The sequence below is a fragment of the Arvicola amphibius genome, chromosome 5 (assembly GCF_903992535.2).
Source record: "Arvicola amphibius chromosome 5, mArvAmp1.2, whole genome shotgun sequence".
Taxonomy (NCBI): Eukaryota; Metazoa; Chordata; class Mammalia; order Rodentia; family Cricetidae; genus Arvicola; species Arvicola amphibius.
Genome location: NC_052051.1, coordinates 34,730,255 through 34,749,698, shown reverse-complemented (window position 1 = coordinate 34,749,698; position 19,444 = coordinate 34,730,255). Strand labels below are relative to the sequence as shown.

General features: G+C 40.1%; 1 protein-coding gene across 1 annotated transcript in view; it reads left to right on the top strand.

The window, feature by feature from the left end:
- The window catches only part of Macrod2 (mono-ADP ribosylhydrolase 2), a 1,850,149-nt gene that overhangs the window by 1,279,965 nt on the left and 550,740 nt on the right, over window positions 1-19,444 (top strand). Inside the window, exon 7 of the mRNA XM_038330425.1 lies at window positions 7,331-7,361. Coding sequence (XP_038186353.1) covers window positions 7,331-7,361 — 31 coding nt within the window. The remainder of the gene's footprint in view (window positions 1-7,330; window positions 7,362-19,444) is intronic.

Here is a 19,444-nt window from a genome sequence, read left to right as displayed (position 1 = left end):
GGAAGTGAGGTAGAAGGATCAGTCAGATGCCATGCCTCTCTTAAGTTAGTCAGACTGCCGTGCCTCTCCTCAGAGAGATGCCAGACGCGATGAAGCTCCAGCCCAAGATGGACGTAAGCTAGAAACTTCCCGGTAAGACACCACTTCGTGGTGCTACACAGATTATTAGATATGGGTTAATCAAGATGTGAGTAAGAGGCTGAAAATAATGGGCCAGGCAGTGTTTAAAAGAATACAGTTTGTGTGTTGATATTTCGCGTGTAAAGGTAGCCGTGCAGGAGCCAGGGCAGCAGGAACGCAGCCCATCTGCTCCACACTACAGAATGGCACCCAACGTGGATAACTGAATCCACAGAAAGCCTGAGAAAGCTTGGGAAAGAATAGACTAAAGCATGTTTTCTTGGTAGCAGCAATTTCTCGGGTCTGGCTCTGCTCGCTAGAGGCAAGGGCTCTCATCTAAGAGAGGCTTCCTGACTCAGCTTTAGCTGCAAAACCTTGCAGCTCTTTTAAGAGGTCCTGCTACGAAACACTTAAGTGGTGTTGATGAAAAACTGACTGCATGCTTTTCAGTTTTCAGCTGTCGCAAAAAAAAAAAAAAAATGGACCATTTAAAAATGCTAACTGTAGGCCGGGCGGTGGTGGCACACGCCTTTAATCCCAGCACTCGGGAGGCAGAGGCAGGTGGATCTCTTGAGTTCGAGGCCAGCCTGGTCTACAAGAGCTAGTCCCAGGACAGGCTCTAGAAACTACAGGGAAACCCTGTCTCGAAAAACCAAAAAAAAAAAAAAAAAAAAAAATGCTAATTGTACCATTTAAAAATGCTGTCTTTCTGGGCCATCCTGCCTGGGAAAACTCTGACTCTTTCAAGCAGGCAGTCCTGACTATGGAGATTTTGATTGTTGTTTAACACTGTTGCAACTTGCTTACTGGCAGGGACCTTGAAACGCCACAGAGTTGTGGTAATAAAAATGGCTCTAGCAAGTACCTCTGCCATGAGGCTGGAAAGCTAAGGAATGGGCTGGATCTAGCTGTCAAAGCCACGTCTTTAATCCTACTTATATTGCTTGATAAATTAAAGACCCGTGTGGTCAGAAAAAGAGAGATATACAGTAAAGAGAGATTCAAAGACAAAGAAAACCTCTAAATGGTTTGCAGTGAGTTAAAAATACATGCAGGCTAAAAGTTAAAGTTCTTACAGTTAAAAAAAAGAGAAAGAAAGAAAGAAAGAAAGAAAGAAAGAAAGAAAGAAAGAAAAAGGAAGTAGTTTGTTGTGGTGGTATACACCTTTAATCCCAACACTTGGGAGGCAGAGGTAGATTGACCTCTGTGACTTCAAGGTGTGGCAGGACACACCTTTAATCCGAATGCCTGGGAGGCAGAGACGGAAAGATCTCTGTGAGTTCAAGGTGTTGTAGCACACACCTTTAATCCCAGCACTGGGGAGGCAGAGACAGACGGATTTCTGAGAGTTCAAGGACAGCCTGGTCTACAGAGTTATTCCAGGACAAAGATATACAGAGAACCTGTCTCAAAAAATAAAAGTAAAAATAAACGAAATAGAGGTTAAAATAAAGCCGTACAAAGATGGAAAATATACAGAGAATCTTGATACTGTATACTATTATGCTCTCTTTGAATTGTTTGAATGCTGAGGAAGGAGAAACAGCTGCTAAAAGATATTTGTTTGTAAATGCTGCTGAACTAATCCAAGAAAGATATCTTGAAAATACCTTGACTTCAGAATTTGGATCTAAGGATATGATACTTTGGAAAAGAGATTCTTCTTTTGTTTTTACAGAAAAAGAGACTCTGTGGATTGCTTCTATCCCAATATGGTATGATAGACCACGCCCTCCTGAAAGGTTGCTGGGAACACCTTCAGAAAATTACTTTACCCAACTGATGACTGAGATGAACCTGGCACACAGGTTACACCATGAAAGATCTGATTAACAGCGCCCCCATTCAGCATGAAGCAGTTTGGAGAGAAATAACTGCGCCCATATTCCCAAATATTGTTTATAAGTGTTCTTTTACATTTAAAGGGGGATATGATATGGAGATGAATAATTTGCAGTGATATGGATTTTGCTTTAGTGATTTAAATTTAAGGTAAATTTTGTTATATGTATGTGTATTTCTGATACTGATTAATGTATTGTGATTGTGTAGTTCATTTAAAAATGTAATGTATATAGGTTGTTAATGGATAGTTATCAATAATAGTAAAACTTGTAGTTATGTTAGTTAGATTTTCTAACTATATAGAGATATATTTAAGTTACATAGGCATTCTTCATATCTTTCAAAGACTACAGAATATCGCATTTTAGATGTTTTAAAACTTAAGGCTTTTCATGACAATGAGACACGTCAGCTCCTGGCAGCACCAATCTACTTCAAGAGGAAGATGGGCATCGAAAAGGATCCTTATGGAGTTTAATAGCCACTTGGGCAAGAAACTGCTCTTGCCTGGACTGTTGGCATAAACTGGACACGAAGAACCCACAGAGAGAGGACTAAATGTGAGATGATCTTTTTGGGTTCCTGATTCAAGAAAGAGTCTGCGAGACATTCTGAAGGACACAGCAGATAGTGACTGAACTGCCTTCGAAATTTCCTGCTGCATAGAAATGTCTGCTGGATATTTATGGGCCTGTAGGCCGAAGATGGATGCCCCGACAGTACAAAAGAACTTTGGGTGACTGTCCAGGTAGCACAATGTCTCTGTGATTTCTAGAGTTTGGAAGTTGCTTATTTCTTGTTTACTTAGGTAATATTATATCCTTTTGGAGTCTTTGATGGAGTTGAAGAATAGATAGATAGTTATAGTTTTCCTTAGTTATGATAAAATATAAAGTAGATATAAATATTATAATTCTTACTTGATAACTGTTTTGTTATATGTAATTTTACTATGTTAAAGTTAAAGCCTTCTTTTTATTGTTTAAACAGAAAAAGGGGAAATGATGTGGGAGAGTCTTCTGTTTGAGTTGATTTCATTGGCTAATAAAGAAACTGCCTGGCCCATTTGATAGACCGCCCCTTAGGTGGGTGGAGTAGACAGAACAGGAAGAGGAAGTGAGGTAGAAGGATCAGTCAGATGCCATGCCTCTCTTAAGTTAGTCAGACTGCCGTGCCTCTCCTCAGAGAGATGCCAGACGCGATGAAGCTCCAGCCCAAGATGGACGTAAGCTAGAAACTTCCCGGTAAGACACCACTTCGTGGTGCTACACAGATTATTAGATATGGGTTAATCAAGATGTGAGTAAGAGGCTGAAAATAATGGGCCAGGCAGTGTTTAAAAGAATACAGTTTGTGTGTTGATATTTCGCGTGTAAAGGTAGCCGTGCAGGAGCCAGGGCAGCAGGAACGCAGCCCATCTGCTCCACACTACAGGGAACATAAGGGATCAGGTACAAGTGGAGTGAGGAGGAGAGTATGAATCAGGTTTCTGAACGCTCTGTGATCAGACTCTATTAGCACAGAGACCTTTATCTCTCAGTTTCCTGGTAGGAGATTCTAGAGACTTACAAATTGGGCTGCTGATGTCATTTCTCAAATTCTGTAAGTGACCGCTGTGTTAAATGTGCTTCAAACAAACTGAAATAATTGACTTGGGTCTAGATACAATCTCGCATCTCTCTCTGAGAGAAGAGTTCTGAGGGAGGTATTATATTAAATGCAACTTTGAAATAAAGACACCTTAAACTTCTCAGGTCGGATGTCCACTTTGAAAATTTATTATGCAAAGAACACAGACCCTATGTGTGCTACAATATTTTTTGCTGTTCTCTCTCTCTCTCTCTCTCTCTCTCTCTCTCTCTCTCTCTCTCTCTTTTTCTCTCCCTCTCTCCCTCCCTCCCTCCCCCTCTCTTTCTCCTTCTTCCGTTCCCCCTTCTTTCTCATCCCTCTCAATAAAGAGTGATTAATGGTGGGAATTTGGTTTAATGAATTATATTCAAAGTTATTTTCTGTAAAATAAAATTTGCATGACATTGTATTTCCATTTCTGCTTCATTATTGACTCTTGAGCTAACACAATAATATCACCAAAGTCATCCCCCATGACATCACCATTTCCCTTCACATTTAAGGCAGCAATGTCATTTTCAGATGAAGTTATTCTTCCTTGTTAAAACAGACAAAGCATTTCATACATTTATACCCAGCTGTGCAGTTGCATGATTGATTCCAAGAGAAGACTGGAGTTCTGGCAAATAACAGTTGCCCCCCTCTGCTCAGTGCATTCTTTCTTCTGCTAGATCTGGGGAAACAATTCAGGTAACTGGACTCCAGAGTGAAGTGGAGGGCAGTGAGTTCAGATGAGTTCCCCAGGAAGCAGACCCTGAGACGCGCTGAGTGTGCCAGATGTCTGTTAACAAATATTTTAGGATTGGCATCTGGGCAAGAGAGAGGAAAGAAGCTGCAGTAGAGTAGAAGAGATGATGAAGTGGGAATCAGGCCCAGTGCCAGGCCCTGCTGACCTCTTGCAGAGCTTGATGCAAAAAGAGCCCTTTGTTATGACATTGAGGAAGCCAAGATGACCAGGCCTTTGTACAAGTCATCGATCTGTTACTGGTATGGGCTGCCCCAGGAGGGTCAAGGTTCTGAGTGAGATGTCGTTCTGTAGCTGAGACAGTCCCTGAAAAGTCTGTTCATGGAAAGCTGTCTTCTGAAAGCAGTAGTCCTCAGAGATGGCTGATTTATCCCTTAAGGAACATTTAACCATGTAAGCATTTACTGTCATGACTAGAAAAGGGCCCCTGGCATCTAGTGGGATGTGTCCAGGGATACTCCAAGTATGCACAGGACAGCCTCCAAGAAAAAAAAAAATCAGCGTATGATCCAAAGCATCAATAGTGTTGCAGTAAGAACAGTCTGCTCCAGGCTAGTAAGTCTTTTGAAACAACCTGCTAGACATCACTGTGTCCTCTCTTGGAGTCATTGTTAATAGAGATGTAGCTTCTTAGACAGTGTTTCTTTTCTTTTTCCTCTTATTATTCCAGCAAACGTTTGGATGCTAGCATCAAGGTTTCCTTTGGCTCCTGAGGAAACTGACCCTCAGAAAGCTTAAGTGAACTGCTCCAGGCATGAAGTACAAGGACCAAGTGTGGAGTAGAAAGCACCTGTGTGTGGAAATAATTGTTGTGCCTCCATTTCCCCTGCATGTTCAAAACACACCCCCCTAGCGTATTGACTCTTCCAAGTTGGAGGAGACACAAGAAAAGAGAGAGTACGAGAGCTAGTACTTTTAGTAAAATAATATAAAATTAATTGAGATAACATAAAAAACAAATAAATAGGAATAAGACAAAGCAAGCAAACTACCAGAAAAAAATAGTCAAAGAAAAAAATGTAAGAAATATATAGACTAAAGACATGCATATTCATACACAGCGAAATTAAGTAAAAAAATGCCAGAAACCATAATATATACTCAAAGGACCTATAAAGAAAAAAAGAAAAAAATAATGCTCAGTAAAGCATTATGAAACAAGAAACCTCCAAAAATATTATTGAGTAAATTTGATGTTGTCCATTTACTACCGTTCATGGGATCTGTCTTAGTGTTGCAAGAGATTTGTATTGCTGTGAAGAGACACCATGACCACAGCAACTCTTAGAAAGGAAAGCATTTAACTCAGGCTGGGTTACAGTTTCAGAGGGCTAGTCCATTATAGTCATGGTAAGAAGCGTGGCAGCATGCAGGCAGACATGTTGCTGGAGAAGGAGCTGAAAGTTCTTCATCTCTCATAGCTTATAAAAGCTCAAAGCTCACCCCCAAAGTTTTGTCTTTTTGAGACAGGATTTCTCTATGTAGCCTTGACTTTCTTGAATCTCCCTCTTTAGACCAAAATGGCCTTGAACTCATAGAGATCCACCTGCCTCTGCCTCCAGAGCTCTAGGATTAAAGGCATGTGCCCCTACTGCCCAGCTGTGGTAGTCTCTGTTTGCTGCAAAGAGAAGTCTCTTTCATGAGGGTGAGAGCCACACTTATCCGTGTGTAAAAGTTAAGTTTCCAATGCAGTTAAGATTATGCTGGTCTAGTAAAGTGGAAGGGGTCGGTTCTCCTTGAAGTTTCACGACCTTACTGGTTCTAGTTAGTTGGCTAAGTCATAGTCTTTTATGGTGGAAAATCACAAAGATCAGAAAGACTTGAATAACTTGCGCAGAAGTATATCCACACCTGGGTCACATTCCACAGCTAGAAAACCTCCTCAAAAGGAATATGTACACCTGCATTTGTGCATTCATTTTTAAAGTGAGAATCTTTACAGTTCATCAGCACAATATGGTATGAGCTGTTACATGTCAGTAAGAGATGAGTACTGTTCTCTCCCCCAGCAAAAGTATATGCACTTTATAAGTTTATAGTAAATTTTCCTGATGTGTAATTTGCATATGAGAACAAAATATGTAACATTCTTATAAAATTGAAGTAGCTACTTGATTTTCACTAAATGAATTTTTGTGAATTTTACCAAAAATATGTGCTTGTGCCAGGACTGTGGTTACAGTTATACCATGACATGGTTGACGATTGCTTCCTGGGATATCCAAATTTCATAACACTGATGGAGGATCATAGCACAGAGGCAAGAGAAGCTGCCTGCTGGGCAGCTACTGCCATGTGATGACTCCATCATACAATACATGAAAGATGTAAAGAATCAAGAAAAACACAATAGAGAAATGGGACAAAGTGATTGCAAAGGATCGGTTTTGGGCATTAGGTTGTCTTTGCTTGGGTGTTATCTATTTCATTATTGATTACATTTTGCTTCTTTGTTTAAGACAGGGATTCACAATGTAGTCTTGGCTAGTTTAGAACTATGTAGCTGTGCCTAGCCTCAAACTCACAAAGATTTAGCAGTTCCTACCCTCTGAGGGCAGGGTTTACAGTCATGTACCACAAGATTTTTGTAATTTTTTTGTTTTTCTTTTTGTGTTTTTGTTTTTCAGGACAGGGTTTCTCTGTGTTGCTTTGGAGACTGTCCCGAAACTAGCTTTTGTAGACCCAGGCTGGCCTCAAACTCACAGAGACCCTCCTGCCTCTGCTTCTGCCCCCCAAATGCTGGGAGGGCACCACTGCCAAGCTGATTTTTGTAATTTCTTTATAATAATGGCTGAACAATGGTCTTAGGAGATTTCCGAAAATTTAACAGCTGGGTCTTGTGAGTTCATCTAAGTGGTTGAACTCACAGCTCTGAGTGCAACTTCATAACTGGAAACAATCCAATTGTCAAGCAAAACAGATGTCTAGAGAGATTATGCTGAGCAAAGCCACTCTCTGAATACTAACTGCTATTGTCTGGTTTATTCACAGGCATTTCCCTGCATCTCAACAGGCATCTATGGTGAGTTGTTTAGCATTTGATGGTGTTCGTGATCGTTTGTTTTGGTTGTTAAGTTGGTGGGCAGGGGTAGGGAATGGTTAACTGGAAAACTACAAAATGCTATGAATATATTTTTCTGTGACTTAGAGAGGCTGAAATGTAGGTCAAGTCCCACTAAGGAGCCCCAGAGGGTTGTTCAGATTGGTTTGTGGTCTTGAATTTGGTTGCATTGAACATCCAGATGAAATGATTTGACACATGGTGTCTCCACGTCTTTTGTTACATACACACACAAAAAAACATTGTACTAGCAAGGTTGACTTCTAAAATTGTTTTCTCTATTATAGTCAAATTTTTCCTCTCATAAAATGCATTGTGTACATAAAGTCTAGCATCTTTGTTTTATTGTGGCTTACAAAAAATTAAAATGCACAAACATATACATATATATTAAACTTTTAAGATGTACAAAGAAGTAACCATTAATAAAAACAAAAATTATTTTAATAACCTGAAATTTTTCCTGATATAGATGAATTGTTTTAAGTAGTGAAAGATGGACTTTTTCTTAACCTAGTATTCCTTTAAAAGCCTTGATGAGAATAAAATGAAAAATGTCCCACCAAATAAAATGAAGAGGCCAAAGACTTGGTCATACATCTAGACATTTAAGGTAGCACTTCCTCCTCTTCAGATTGCTCTTTACAATGAGTCCATGCTGTAGGAATCATCAGGTGAGGACTGGACTCTCCTAAGACATTGGTCTATATCCTTTATGCTGCTCCTTCCTCACAAAGGTCCTGTTAAAAATCTTAACTATTTGTATAAGTGAAACATTGTGTGCAGGTGGTAACATGCCGGATTCTAACCTTCAGTGTGTGAGGAGTCTAACCAACTAACACTGCAGACACGGTTCTCCTTGTAAGAGTGTTCCTTCTTCACGATCCTGATTTTCCTCAACAAAGAGCAAAAAAAAAAAAAGACTGCCTAAACCACCACATTGGACTTTTTGTCTAGTACCATGTCAAGCCATGGATAGATTTTGTTTCCTGAAAATATTATAGTAATGTGCAAAGAATTATCTTAGGATATGCTGTATAAAGGGAAGTAACTCGAAGGAAAAATAGAAAAGTAAAGGACAATGAGGAGAGAGTATTAAAATAGACCCCAAAATAGACAGGGAATACAAAATCTCACCTAAAGTAGATTCCAGTCACTGTTCTTTCCAGAAGAATAAGAATCCCTCTTGGGGAGGGAATATGGAGGAAAATCTAAGAGCTGCCTCAGTCTTCCCTTGGGAGGAGAAGGTACTAGTGAAGACAGGACTGCAGCAGAGTGGCTCACACTAACTCACTGAAGGCCTGGGCGTATTTACTTTTCTAATTACTGTGAGGAAATACCTGAAAAAGCAGCTTACGGAAGAAAGGGGGTTGTGGGGTTGTTTTGGCTCTTGGTTTGAGAGTACAGTTCCTCATGCAGGAAAGACTTGGTAGTGAAACATAAATGAGCTGGCCAGATTGTCTGCACAGTCATGAAGAGAAGGCGAAAGGTGGAAACCTCTTAGCTGGCATCCTCCTCTTCTCCAGTCTAGGACCCCAGCCCATGGGGCAGTGCTGTGTACATTCAGGGTGGGACTTTCCATCTTAATTTAGCATCTATGAAATACCTTACAGACACATAGAGAGGAAGATCTCCTAGGTGACTGAAACCCAGTCAAGCTGATAATGAGACCTAGTCGTTGCCATTGCTGCCAGGAAAGAATATCCATTTCCAAAACGCTAGGTCAAAGAATACATTACTCACATAGTGCCTGGCTCCTTGAGTCTCTTAGTTTGGGGAAATTTACGAAAGAGGATGAAACCCATGACAGTCAGGGACCATGTTCAGTTTTAATCCATGGCATCTATTTCACTAACTGGTAGAAAACTCTAAGATGCTGTATTTCATTGCCCATTCTATACTGGGCAATTTGAAGGTGACACCCAGTTCCCAGTTCCCATATGAAGCCAAAGCTCTCAGATTAGCCCCTGATTCTTTGACACATATATTGTTGAGTGGTTGTTTTCTTATTCTTATTCAGAGTCTGGTAGCACCTCTTCCTTAATTAGCCGCATTAGTTTTGCTTTTACCTTGGTTTCTGGGAGGTTGATTTACTAATACATTTAAAGAATGTAGTCTTTGGCTGGAAAGGAAAAATCAATTAAAAACAAACAAAGACTGAAAATTGCAGTTCCTGGTGAGGTTGATCTTGAGCAAATTATGAGAATAATCTTAGGTTCTATTTCCTGCCTTTCTTACTCCACACTGCAAGCCACGCTAGATTAATTTTTCTGTGTGGCCACTTGCTGCGTGCTTCCCATCTGCTCAGGAGCCTTGGATGGCATTCCATTACTTACGAGTTCATCTTCACTCTCTCGCCTTGGAACAATGGGCACTTTCTATTTATATTCCCTGAAGCTACCACACTTTCGAAAAGAGAGGGAAAAAACCCAAACCCTGTTTGAGAGGGTGTGGAGTAGTGTACTCAGATTTGTATGACTTCACATGCTTAAAAGAAGAATTGAGCTTGCAGCAGCTTTGTTTTGCTTTTCATTGTTTGAAGCAGTGTCCTTGAACTTGTGATCTTGCTGTCCCAGCCTCCTGAGTACTGGGGTAACAGGTATACAGCAGCATGCCCAACTTGAACAGTCTTTATTTAAGTAATTAATTAATTTATTTTTTCCAGGAAAGTTATTTTTGATATAACACTTCTCAGGACCAACTGTTTTTTTTTTTTTTAAGACCATCATTTGGCATTCATCTATCCTGACACATCCTCTGTAACACAAATCTGAGAACATATGAATAACAAGGGTCAATTATCCATCCATCTTTCCTACAATACACTTCTTCATCACACACACATACACACACACACACACACATGACAAAGTTTTAAGTTATCTGCATATCTCCATCTTTGCTTTCTAAGCAATTCAAAAGGAACCATACTCTGCATCTCTGAGCAGGTTGCACTTCTATGGCCAGGAAGCCTTGAGAGTCCATCTCTCAGAGATCATTGCACCTCCTGAAACCCTTGAGCATTTGACCTTGACTGATAGATACGTCTTTGTGTTACTCCACACAGTGTTCTGAATAAGCTTTGCACTCACAGAGGTTTGGGTTATTACTATCATTGCCATCATTATTATTTCGTGTTGTGCAATGTCAAAGCCAGGACGTCTTGCACTTGCTAGGCAGGTGCTGTACTAATAATCATCTGGACCTCTTAACACGCAGGCTTCTTTAAGAACCACAGTATTCTGAAGCATAACTGTGCATACCCCATCCCCAGAGGAGGATCCCCGTGTTCACTGATTAGCAAGTATTTATTGTTGAGGGTAACAATGTCACACAAATTGTTGCCTTACTGCAGATATAGAAAAGTAAAATTTTGATTGACAAAGGAACAGGCAGAGAAAGCTAATCAGTTGTCATTTTCTTTTTAAATTTTCCCCTAATTTGTAAGACATAAACATTATACATATTCACCTGATTTCATGGAATGCTTGGTTTTGTTGGTATATGGACACATTGTACAATGCTCAAATCAGGCTGTATATATTTATGACCTCAAGCATATTAATGGCCAAAATCTTCAAAATCATTTCTCATCACTTTTTTGAAATATTTAATAATCTGTGATTATCTATCGTTCACCTGCCCAAGCAGTACTATCTTAGAGGGTAAACAATGCTAGTTTAGAGCAAAGAAACATTTGCAAAAAGCATTCTCGAACTGGAACTGGAATTTGTGGGCATGGCAGATCAAATGATGCCACAGAGCTTGCTCATTCGAGTGCCCCACTGAACAAGGCATTTCACTTAAGCAGAAACCCTCTGTGGTCTGTTACAGCTTCTAGGACTGTGATTGGTGGGGCACATAGTGGCCAGGGAGCTGGCCTATTGTGTCTTCTGACACACCTCACCCCCGGGGCTTCTCCGGAAGCTGTCACTTATCAGTCGCTCACTTGCTTTGACTGCAGCACCACTCTATAGAACCATGGTCTGAGAAGGAGCTGCCATCCTACTTTCTCAGTTTCGAATATCGGCGATGCAGGTTTGGTAAATGTTTAGTTAAGGCCCAAGACACCCTAGTGCCCATGTAACATATCCAGCATTCTCATCGGACAGAGACTCAAAACGATGACCATATCCCAAGGGTGCCAGCAGGACATGAATAACCCAGCACTCAGGGCCAAGTGGCCCCAACATAAGCCACCCTACTCCCATCCTTTTTCCCTTCTTCTTTGCGTTGGGGAGGAAAACTCTGGAATACCCCAGAATCAGCTGAGGACAACAGCCCACCCTATAAAGTCAACCTGATTGAAGGAAGAGACATAGTTGGAGCAGACCCTGCCTCCTTTGAAGTTTCCTGAGAGGAGAAACTGGGCTTTACCACAGGGCCTGTCCGCACTGCCTTACTGATCGCCCCTGCATAAGATTTTCAGCACAGTTGTCCAGGGCCCGAGACATCCCGCTTCCTCTCAGGGAAAAGCCTCCTTTAGGAGAGTACCAAGGAAAAGCCAGTGCTACTTTTAGAAAAATAGATCCAGGTGAGGCTAACCCTCCTCATCCCTGTTAAACATTTGAACTGACCTCCACATTAGTCTCAGAGGGACAATTCTGAACTTCTCTGATGGACTTTTCAGACCAGATGCGTGCATTCTGACCTCTAAGTCCCATTCGGACACTCTGGTGCTAATAAGTATTATAAAAACGAAAAAAAAAAAAAAAAAAAAAAAAGACCAGACATGATACAGAGCAAAGGAATTTTTACTAGAAGCAAATGGCAAAAACGGTTCAGTCCGCTTTATGATAGTTGCTAGAGTTAACTGATACAAAATCCAGGCAGAAATGTCCATTGAGTACTTGGAAATTGAGTAAATAGTCTCTCCAGAGGAAAAGGAAAACATCTGAAGTGTTCTTGTATACGATGGGGTATTTTTAGAGAGAAACTTTAAACAATGAGTTTCTGGCTGGAAACTGAGAGCACTGGCGATACAACACAGCTTAGCTGAAGCAGCTCTACTCATTGTACCTGCTCAGAGTGTGGTACAAATGTCTATTTCTTTTCAAAACCCCTTGCTAAATGTTGCTGGTCGAAACTTTCTAACAGAGCCCATCATTGACATTTAGGTTCATTCTTCTGCTCCCAATAAGCCAAAGGAAAGTGATGCGGTATGTTGTTAGCTTTCTGTGTATGGTATATATATATATATATATATATATATATATATATATATATATATATATATATATAAATTCTGTACAGCTGTCAGATTGACAGGCATGCATCTGCAGGAGATGAGGCTACTCCACAGTGCCCATGCGGGGGGCGGGGGGCATGCCTGCCTCTTTGCCCTTTCAAGGCTGGCAGGTGGGAGGAGGTGTGACTACTATTGCTGTATAGTTCTGAGCTTGCTGGAAAGAATAGCCCTCTCTGGTAATGCATTTGGGAAGCAGAGGAAAGAAATGACAAAAATATGTGCTCTTGCTTTCATCTCTGCAACCTTCCTTTTTTTTTTTTTATTCCCTCTTCCCTTTGATATTTCCATTTGCTTTGAAAACTTTCAGGTGGTCTAATAATGATTTGTTTCCCTTTCATAAAAATCTGCCTTCTGGCATGCCTGGATTTTTATCCTTGTCAAGGTATATCCACTACAGACAGCATTATCACTCTTGGCAATCCTTGAGTTAACCACTGCTCCACAAAGCACGTGACATTAGAGTTAGTGTAACTTACTTCTCATGAGAAAACCTGTTGGTGCTACCAAACCCAGCTCAATTATATTACATTTGAATGTTATTCTGTGAGTTGACCATCACGAGGCAGCAGAGAGAATTAGCTTGAGACAGCAAAATTCCAGGTAGGAAATTTGCTTCAAACCCTCTGAAGCCTTTGGATTTGAACAGACCATTTCAGCCAATATACTCAGACACACTCATGTTTACGTACATATTAAACGCTAAAGCTTTTTCTTTGTGTTCTCTAAGGAACGTGGGTCTCAAAAGTTAAAAGACACCGAAGAAATCAAAAGCAAAACACTAGCCTTGTGTCAGAAAAATTCTCAAGTATCTGACAAAGGTATTTGCTAGTTCACCCTATACAAAAAGGCAGTAAGTATGCATGAGCAGAGCTCCCTCGGTAGCTCCACTGAACAACGTGAAAGCCTTGGGAAGCTTGGTTCCATGGGTATTGGAGACACAGTGGGAAGGTGACTCATCTCAGGGGTGTGCAGTTTCAACAGAACTTAATGATCAATAACTCAAAGGTGATTAGAGTTGCATCCTATTTATTTATTTATTTATCTACTCATTTACATTCTTTCTAAAGTTTAGGCATGTGTTCCATTGTAATTTTGCCAAGGTAAAAAATCTGACCAGGACTTAAAAGGAAACCATGAGTTCCAAACCAACCCTTTCTTAGATGCTGCTACTTATTATTATGTTTGAAAAAGGACTACTTCTAGAAAAATATTAAATTATTAAGACTTTTAAGGATGCAGGAAAACTATACTAGCAAACTACAAAGTCTGCACATTTCACAGTAAATCCGGGGATATCTTTCAGACACATTGAAAACTAGAGCATTACCAAAAATCAACACCATAGAGATCTTCTCGGGAGAATTTAAGTCCTGGCCACTCTTCACTAAACTTGCTCTTTGATGTAGCAGTTGGAAAATGGCTACCTCCCTGGGCTAGCAGTGATAATGATCAGTCTTCCCTGTCAACTTGCGTAGATTGTAAATCATCCCTAGGTATGTCTATAAGGGTGTCCATAGAGGTCTAACCACCCTGAATGTCTACACCACTGGCCAGAGTGTCATGTCCCAACTGAAGAAGAGGAGGAATGGAGGAACACCATTCACAAAGCTATAAGGCATGGTTTTATCTTGTGAGAATATGGGTTGCATATTTCAAATAATCAAACAAATTTATTTCAAGTTTCTGTAAAGCTACACATTTTCTTAGCATGTTTTGAATGGCACTCATTCACCTTGTTTCTTGGGCATGCTTATATCTAAAGGGCAAGTTTCAATAAACATAGCTGAACTCTCTTGAGATGAGATTTCACAAATAATTTTGACAGTTCTTAGAGAAGTCAACTATGTTTATTTCCCCAGGACAGTGATTTTCATGTCAAATCTGTTTTTAGTCAATGGTTCTATTTTTAAAACTTATCTTGGAATCCTTTTAAAATCTGGCTTATTAGTTAGGGTAAAATTGAGCTGGAAACAGAGAGAGAGAGAAGGGGGGGAAGGGAGGGAGAGGGAGAGGGACAGAGACAGAGACAGAGATGAGACAGAGACAGAGACAGAGAGAGGCAGCAGGGGAAAGGAGGGAAGGCAGAAGGGCGAGAAGGAGGGAGGGAGAGAAGAAGGGAGGGAGGGAGAAAGGGAAGGAGGAAGGGAGGGAGGGAGGGAGGGAGGGAGGGAGGGAGGGAGGGAAGGAGGGAGGGAAAGGATGCAGTGGCTTAGTGAATGTAGATGCTTTTGCTTTGCACTTCTTTGGTAACAGAGCCAAATTAAGCATTCTGCTTTCAAGAGGATTTGTCCTCCTCTGTAATTTAAGGATCTGGGAATATGCTGTGGTCAAGTAATTACTAAGATAGCATTGCTCTTATTATCTACACTGATATCAAATATCTCTATTATCGAGAGAGAGAGAGAGAGAGAGAGAGAGAGAGAGAGAGAGAGAGAGAGAGAGAGAGAGAGAGAGAGAGAGAGAGAGAGGAGACCATCTATGGTAGTGTCTTTGAATACAGACTCATCACTTTGAAAACCAAGAGGTTTTTCTTGTGACCAACATTAGACAGGGGATGAGGAGTTTCAGCTAGCTTGGAATTCACTTGCTTAGCTACAGCTCTAATGGGGAAAAAAGGAGAAATGCATTGTGTTCAATTTCTAGATTTCACTACTCACAGGGGCATGATAAGTTAATGAACCACACTGGACACCTCTGGTTAATTTAGGAGCAGTGTCACCCAGAGTTGCTGCTTATTTTTATAAGAATCTTTGATAATTTTAATAGTACAAACTCTATTAAATTGTCCTTATTACTTTTAACGATTAGATTTCCAAAAGAAGAGCATTTTTAAGGCATCTGAACACTGACCTATATTTTGATGGCTAGCCAGCACATTTAAACATTTAAACTGAACTGCACTTACACTCTTTGCTTCCCATATTCCTTGGAAAAGGTCCAAGCGTATCAGTAGACTTTGAAATCAACATGATGAGGATACACAAGTAACAATGCATTTTTCTATGTTTTAATTCCAGACCATCTCCCCAGAAGTCCTTGACTGAAGGTTTCGTAATTTTTTTCTATCACACCCTATTCCCTGAGGCTACATAAAGTATAAGTCTTCCTACAGGGGTTGTGAGAAGCTGAAGCAACCTCCCATGAATTGAGAAACTCTAGGAAATCAGAGTTGAGAGGCAGAATCTGATTATAGAGGATGCATTGCTACAATAGTCAACTGTTAAGTGACTACAAATATTTCGCTGCAAGTCAATTCTTAAAATGTTCGCAGCTAAATGAAGCGTCTTATACTTGTGTCCCCTTTCAGCTATGATTAGTAAAAGAGTTCCCTGCAAGCGACTACAAATTGAACTAAAATCAACAAAATCAATATGAAATCACCTCAACTCCATGATGTGTTCATCTGAGTCCATTTCTAAATGTTATTAATAAATCTGATTTTACATAGCATTCCTAGGTTTCCCTTTTAATTAACTACATTTTCAGTAAAGCCCCCTTCCCTTTATTGAAGATCCCCATTCTTTTCATCAAAACTTAGATCATGAAAGTGAGCTCTGGGTTCTGTCTTGTTATAACCCATCACCCAGAACACTGCTAAATGCACGGGAAGTCTTAATATTTTATTTCAACAACCAAAACCTAAATAGGAATCTATAAAATAGTAAGGGAGGCTATTGACACGTCCTTTCCACTCCAGAGATATAAATCAGCATTCAGGAACCATTGGTATCTATCACACTTTGATTTCTGCTTAAGGAATTATTTCATTTTGATTTGACAGGGAAAGCTAAAAAGTCAGTTAATAATTTTCAAAACAATTTTGTTAAAATATAATCTATCAACACAGAAGCTTCCCTTTTAAAAGGCTGTTAGTTTATTCAGTGTGTTACAAAGTCATTATCATAAGCTAATTTTAGAAAATATTCATCAGACCCCCCAGAATGCCCCATTTAGGCATCAAATCCATCTGGTTTTTTCTCCCCATGCCTTAGGCAACTACTCGTCTAATCATAGATTCTCCTCCTGAGATATCCAAGATAAAGGGAATCAGAACATAAGTGGCACTTATAACTGATTTATTTTTCACTTACCAGCGTATTTTCAGGACCCATCCGCATTGTGAAATGCCAGTTATTCTTTAGTTTTTATGAATATTCTGTTGTACATATATGCCACATTTCATTTTGTTTAGTGGTGTATCCATGAATGGAAGAGAAAACTTCTTTTGGGAAAATATTCCCTGAGATAATCCATACTTACAGTTTTGGGTTGCTTGACCTTTCTTGTGTCTCTCTAAAATCATCCTTTTCTTGAAGGCTCTGAAGTTCACTGGCCTATGTGGGTTGTGTCACTGTGTGTAATCCAATGATCTGTACCCTTACAGTAATGTTTTCTCGGGGATCTAAGGAAAAAGAAGCCCTAAATCAAAGTCGCCTTGGATATAAGATTCAGGGTCCCATTGATCTGCATTTAAATTCTAACACCTTTTATTATTAGCTGTGTGGCCTTAGGAGGTTAATTCATCTCTCTATGCCTCAGTAACCTCAGCTGTTAAATAGAGTTAGTAATGCCTGTAACATGGATTTGCTGTAAAGATTAAATTCTAGAAATGATGAAAGCGGCATTTGCCCTAAAGTCAGATATACAGATGCACATTTGGGCAATTTTGATTGCTGGCGGTGCCGGTGTTCACGTTATTTTTATTCCTTCACTTATCATTATTGTTCTCCCTCTGGATTCAGAACTCCTTGATTCACAGAGCTTAAGTCTTGTTCAGTTCCATAGCTTAGAGTCTGAAGGAGTAACAGCACTCGTTCTCAATTATCCACCATTTAAAGGAGCCCTGCACTCTAGATATCCCCTATCACAAGAGCCTGTGAGCTGTATTATTTTGCCTATGGTTGCTTTAATAGACCATTGTCCTCATTTAACCACCTTTTGGTTTTACTCAGAGGCTTATGAGTCCTCCTGCCTGGAAAGAGACCAGTGATCTCACCATGCCATGCATTCTACATCCTACATAGCAAATAGCATGGTACTCAAATCGTTCCCTAATAGAGACAACTTGCTGAAGCCCCTCCAGGCTCCATACAGTTTATCTAAGTCTGAGAAATGTTGCAAAGACATTTTATCTTTTTTGTAAGTGAATTAAGAATTTACTAAGAGAGACAAAGCAGTTGTAGTTATATATGGTCTTTAAAGTGAAGCTCAGTCTTATAAGGTAGCTGATCCTTGGGGTAAAAGTAAATCATATTTCTCTAGAGCAGTTTTAAATATTCCTTTCTAGGCAACATCAAGGGTTGCTATTCCAATGCTTTCCTTAAAGAGATAAGAAATCCACTATTTGTTTTGATTTTCCCAAATACCCAGAATACATTTTTTTCTTCCTATGAGCACAGACAATTGGTATTCTAAGTCACTTGAGAAATCATACTGGACCCTTACTTTCCTGGCTTGGAAAAATGATACCCAGAGATCCAGAGTCTTGCCTAGCAACATCCAGCCTAATGCATCCAAGAACTAAGATCATTGCCAATCCAGACAACAGATCAGAGAGGCAAGTATAGAGAATAAGGAATCCAGGGGATCTGAGATCTCAGTCTAGAATGATATAGACACTAATCCCATTTTCAAACTTCAGTTTCGAGGCTCTTCATATATTTCAATTTGAATTATTTGTATTTGGGGAGTGATTTTATATAGGATTATATTGTATTTGCAGCATTAATATTTTTCCTTCGTCCTCCTCTGATTTCTTCCCATGTCCACCCTCGCTTGTGTTAATGTTGCTCATATTTGTGTGTTTACAGATGACATCTTGGGATTGGATAACCTGCTGGGGTTTTGTCCCTAGAGAAAACGTATTCCCATCTGAAGCAGCTACTGACTCCCTATAGCTGTTAATCTAGACATGGGACTTTGTGAAATTAGGCTTCCTCTTGTAGAAGAAGAGAAAGGAGTCGAAGTGAAGCTCTTCCTGATCTGCATGTAGTCCCAAAGATTGATGACCAGTAAGAGTTGAACACTCACCTTCTTTAGTCCCTGCTCTCACCGTTGCCTCTTTTTCCCAAACTGCTGCTTCTAGCCAAATCATGTTTATAAAAATCACCCCGTGTCGGACCACTGGATTCACTATTTGTAACTTATGACAGCTAAATTAACATAGAAGGTACCTGACCATCCATCTTTCTTTGCATCATCTCAGCACTTCTCCTTCATCATCAAAGTGCCCGCTAAAGGAAAAGCTGACATGTGTATCTTCAGGTACCAGGGCATAAACTATGTAAGGGAGTTTTGTTGTTGTTGTTGTTGAAATTGCTTCTTTATTCTGAAGCCTGAGTATATTGTAATCTTCTTCTTAAAATGCTTCATATTACTTACTGTTTAGCCTGTGTTTCAGCCCTCCTCCAATAAATCATCTCGTATGATTAACCCTCAGGAAGATGCTCATCCTGTGGTTTATGGTGCTGCTGGATCACTGCCAAGGCCCCAGTTTGAAAAGTCAGGCAGGCATTCGACCAACCTTGTAAATGCCAGTCCTTGAATATAATTACAGGAACCTGGAAGCCTGATCCCCAGCAGCAGAAGGGCTCCAGGCTTCTGCAAATTCTGAATCCCTTAGCAAGCCAGTGAGATCTGCTAGCACTGCCCTAGGGAAAGGTTAGCTTCCTAAATTATAGCTTCTCAATTCTTTCTTCAACTTTACAAATATCTTGTCTTCTCATCCACAGTAAAGAAAGAAATGCACAGCATTGCTGTTTTCACATGTTATGTATAGACAGAAATGAGAACTCAT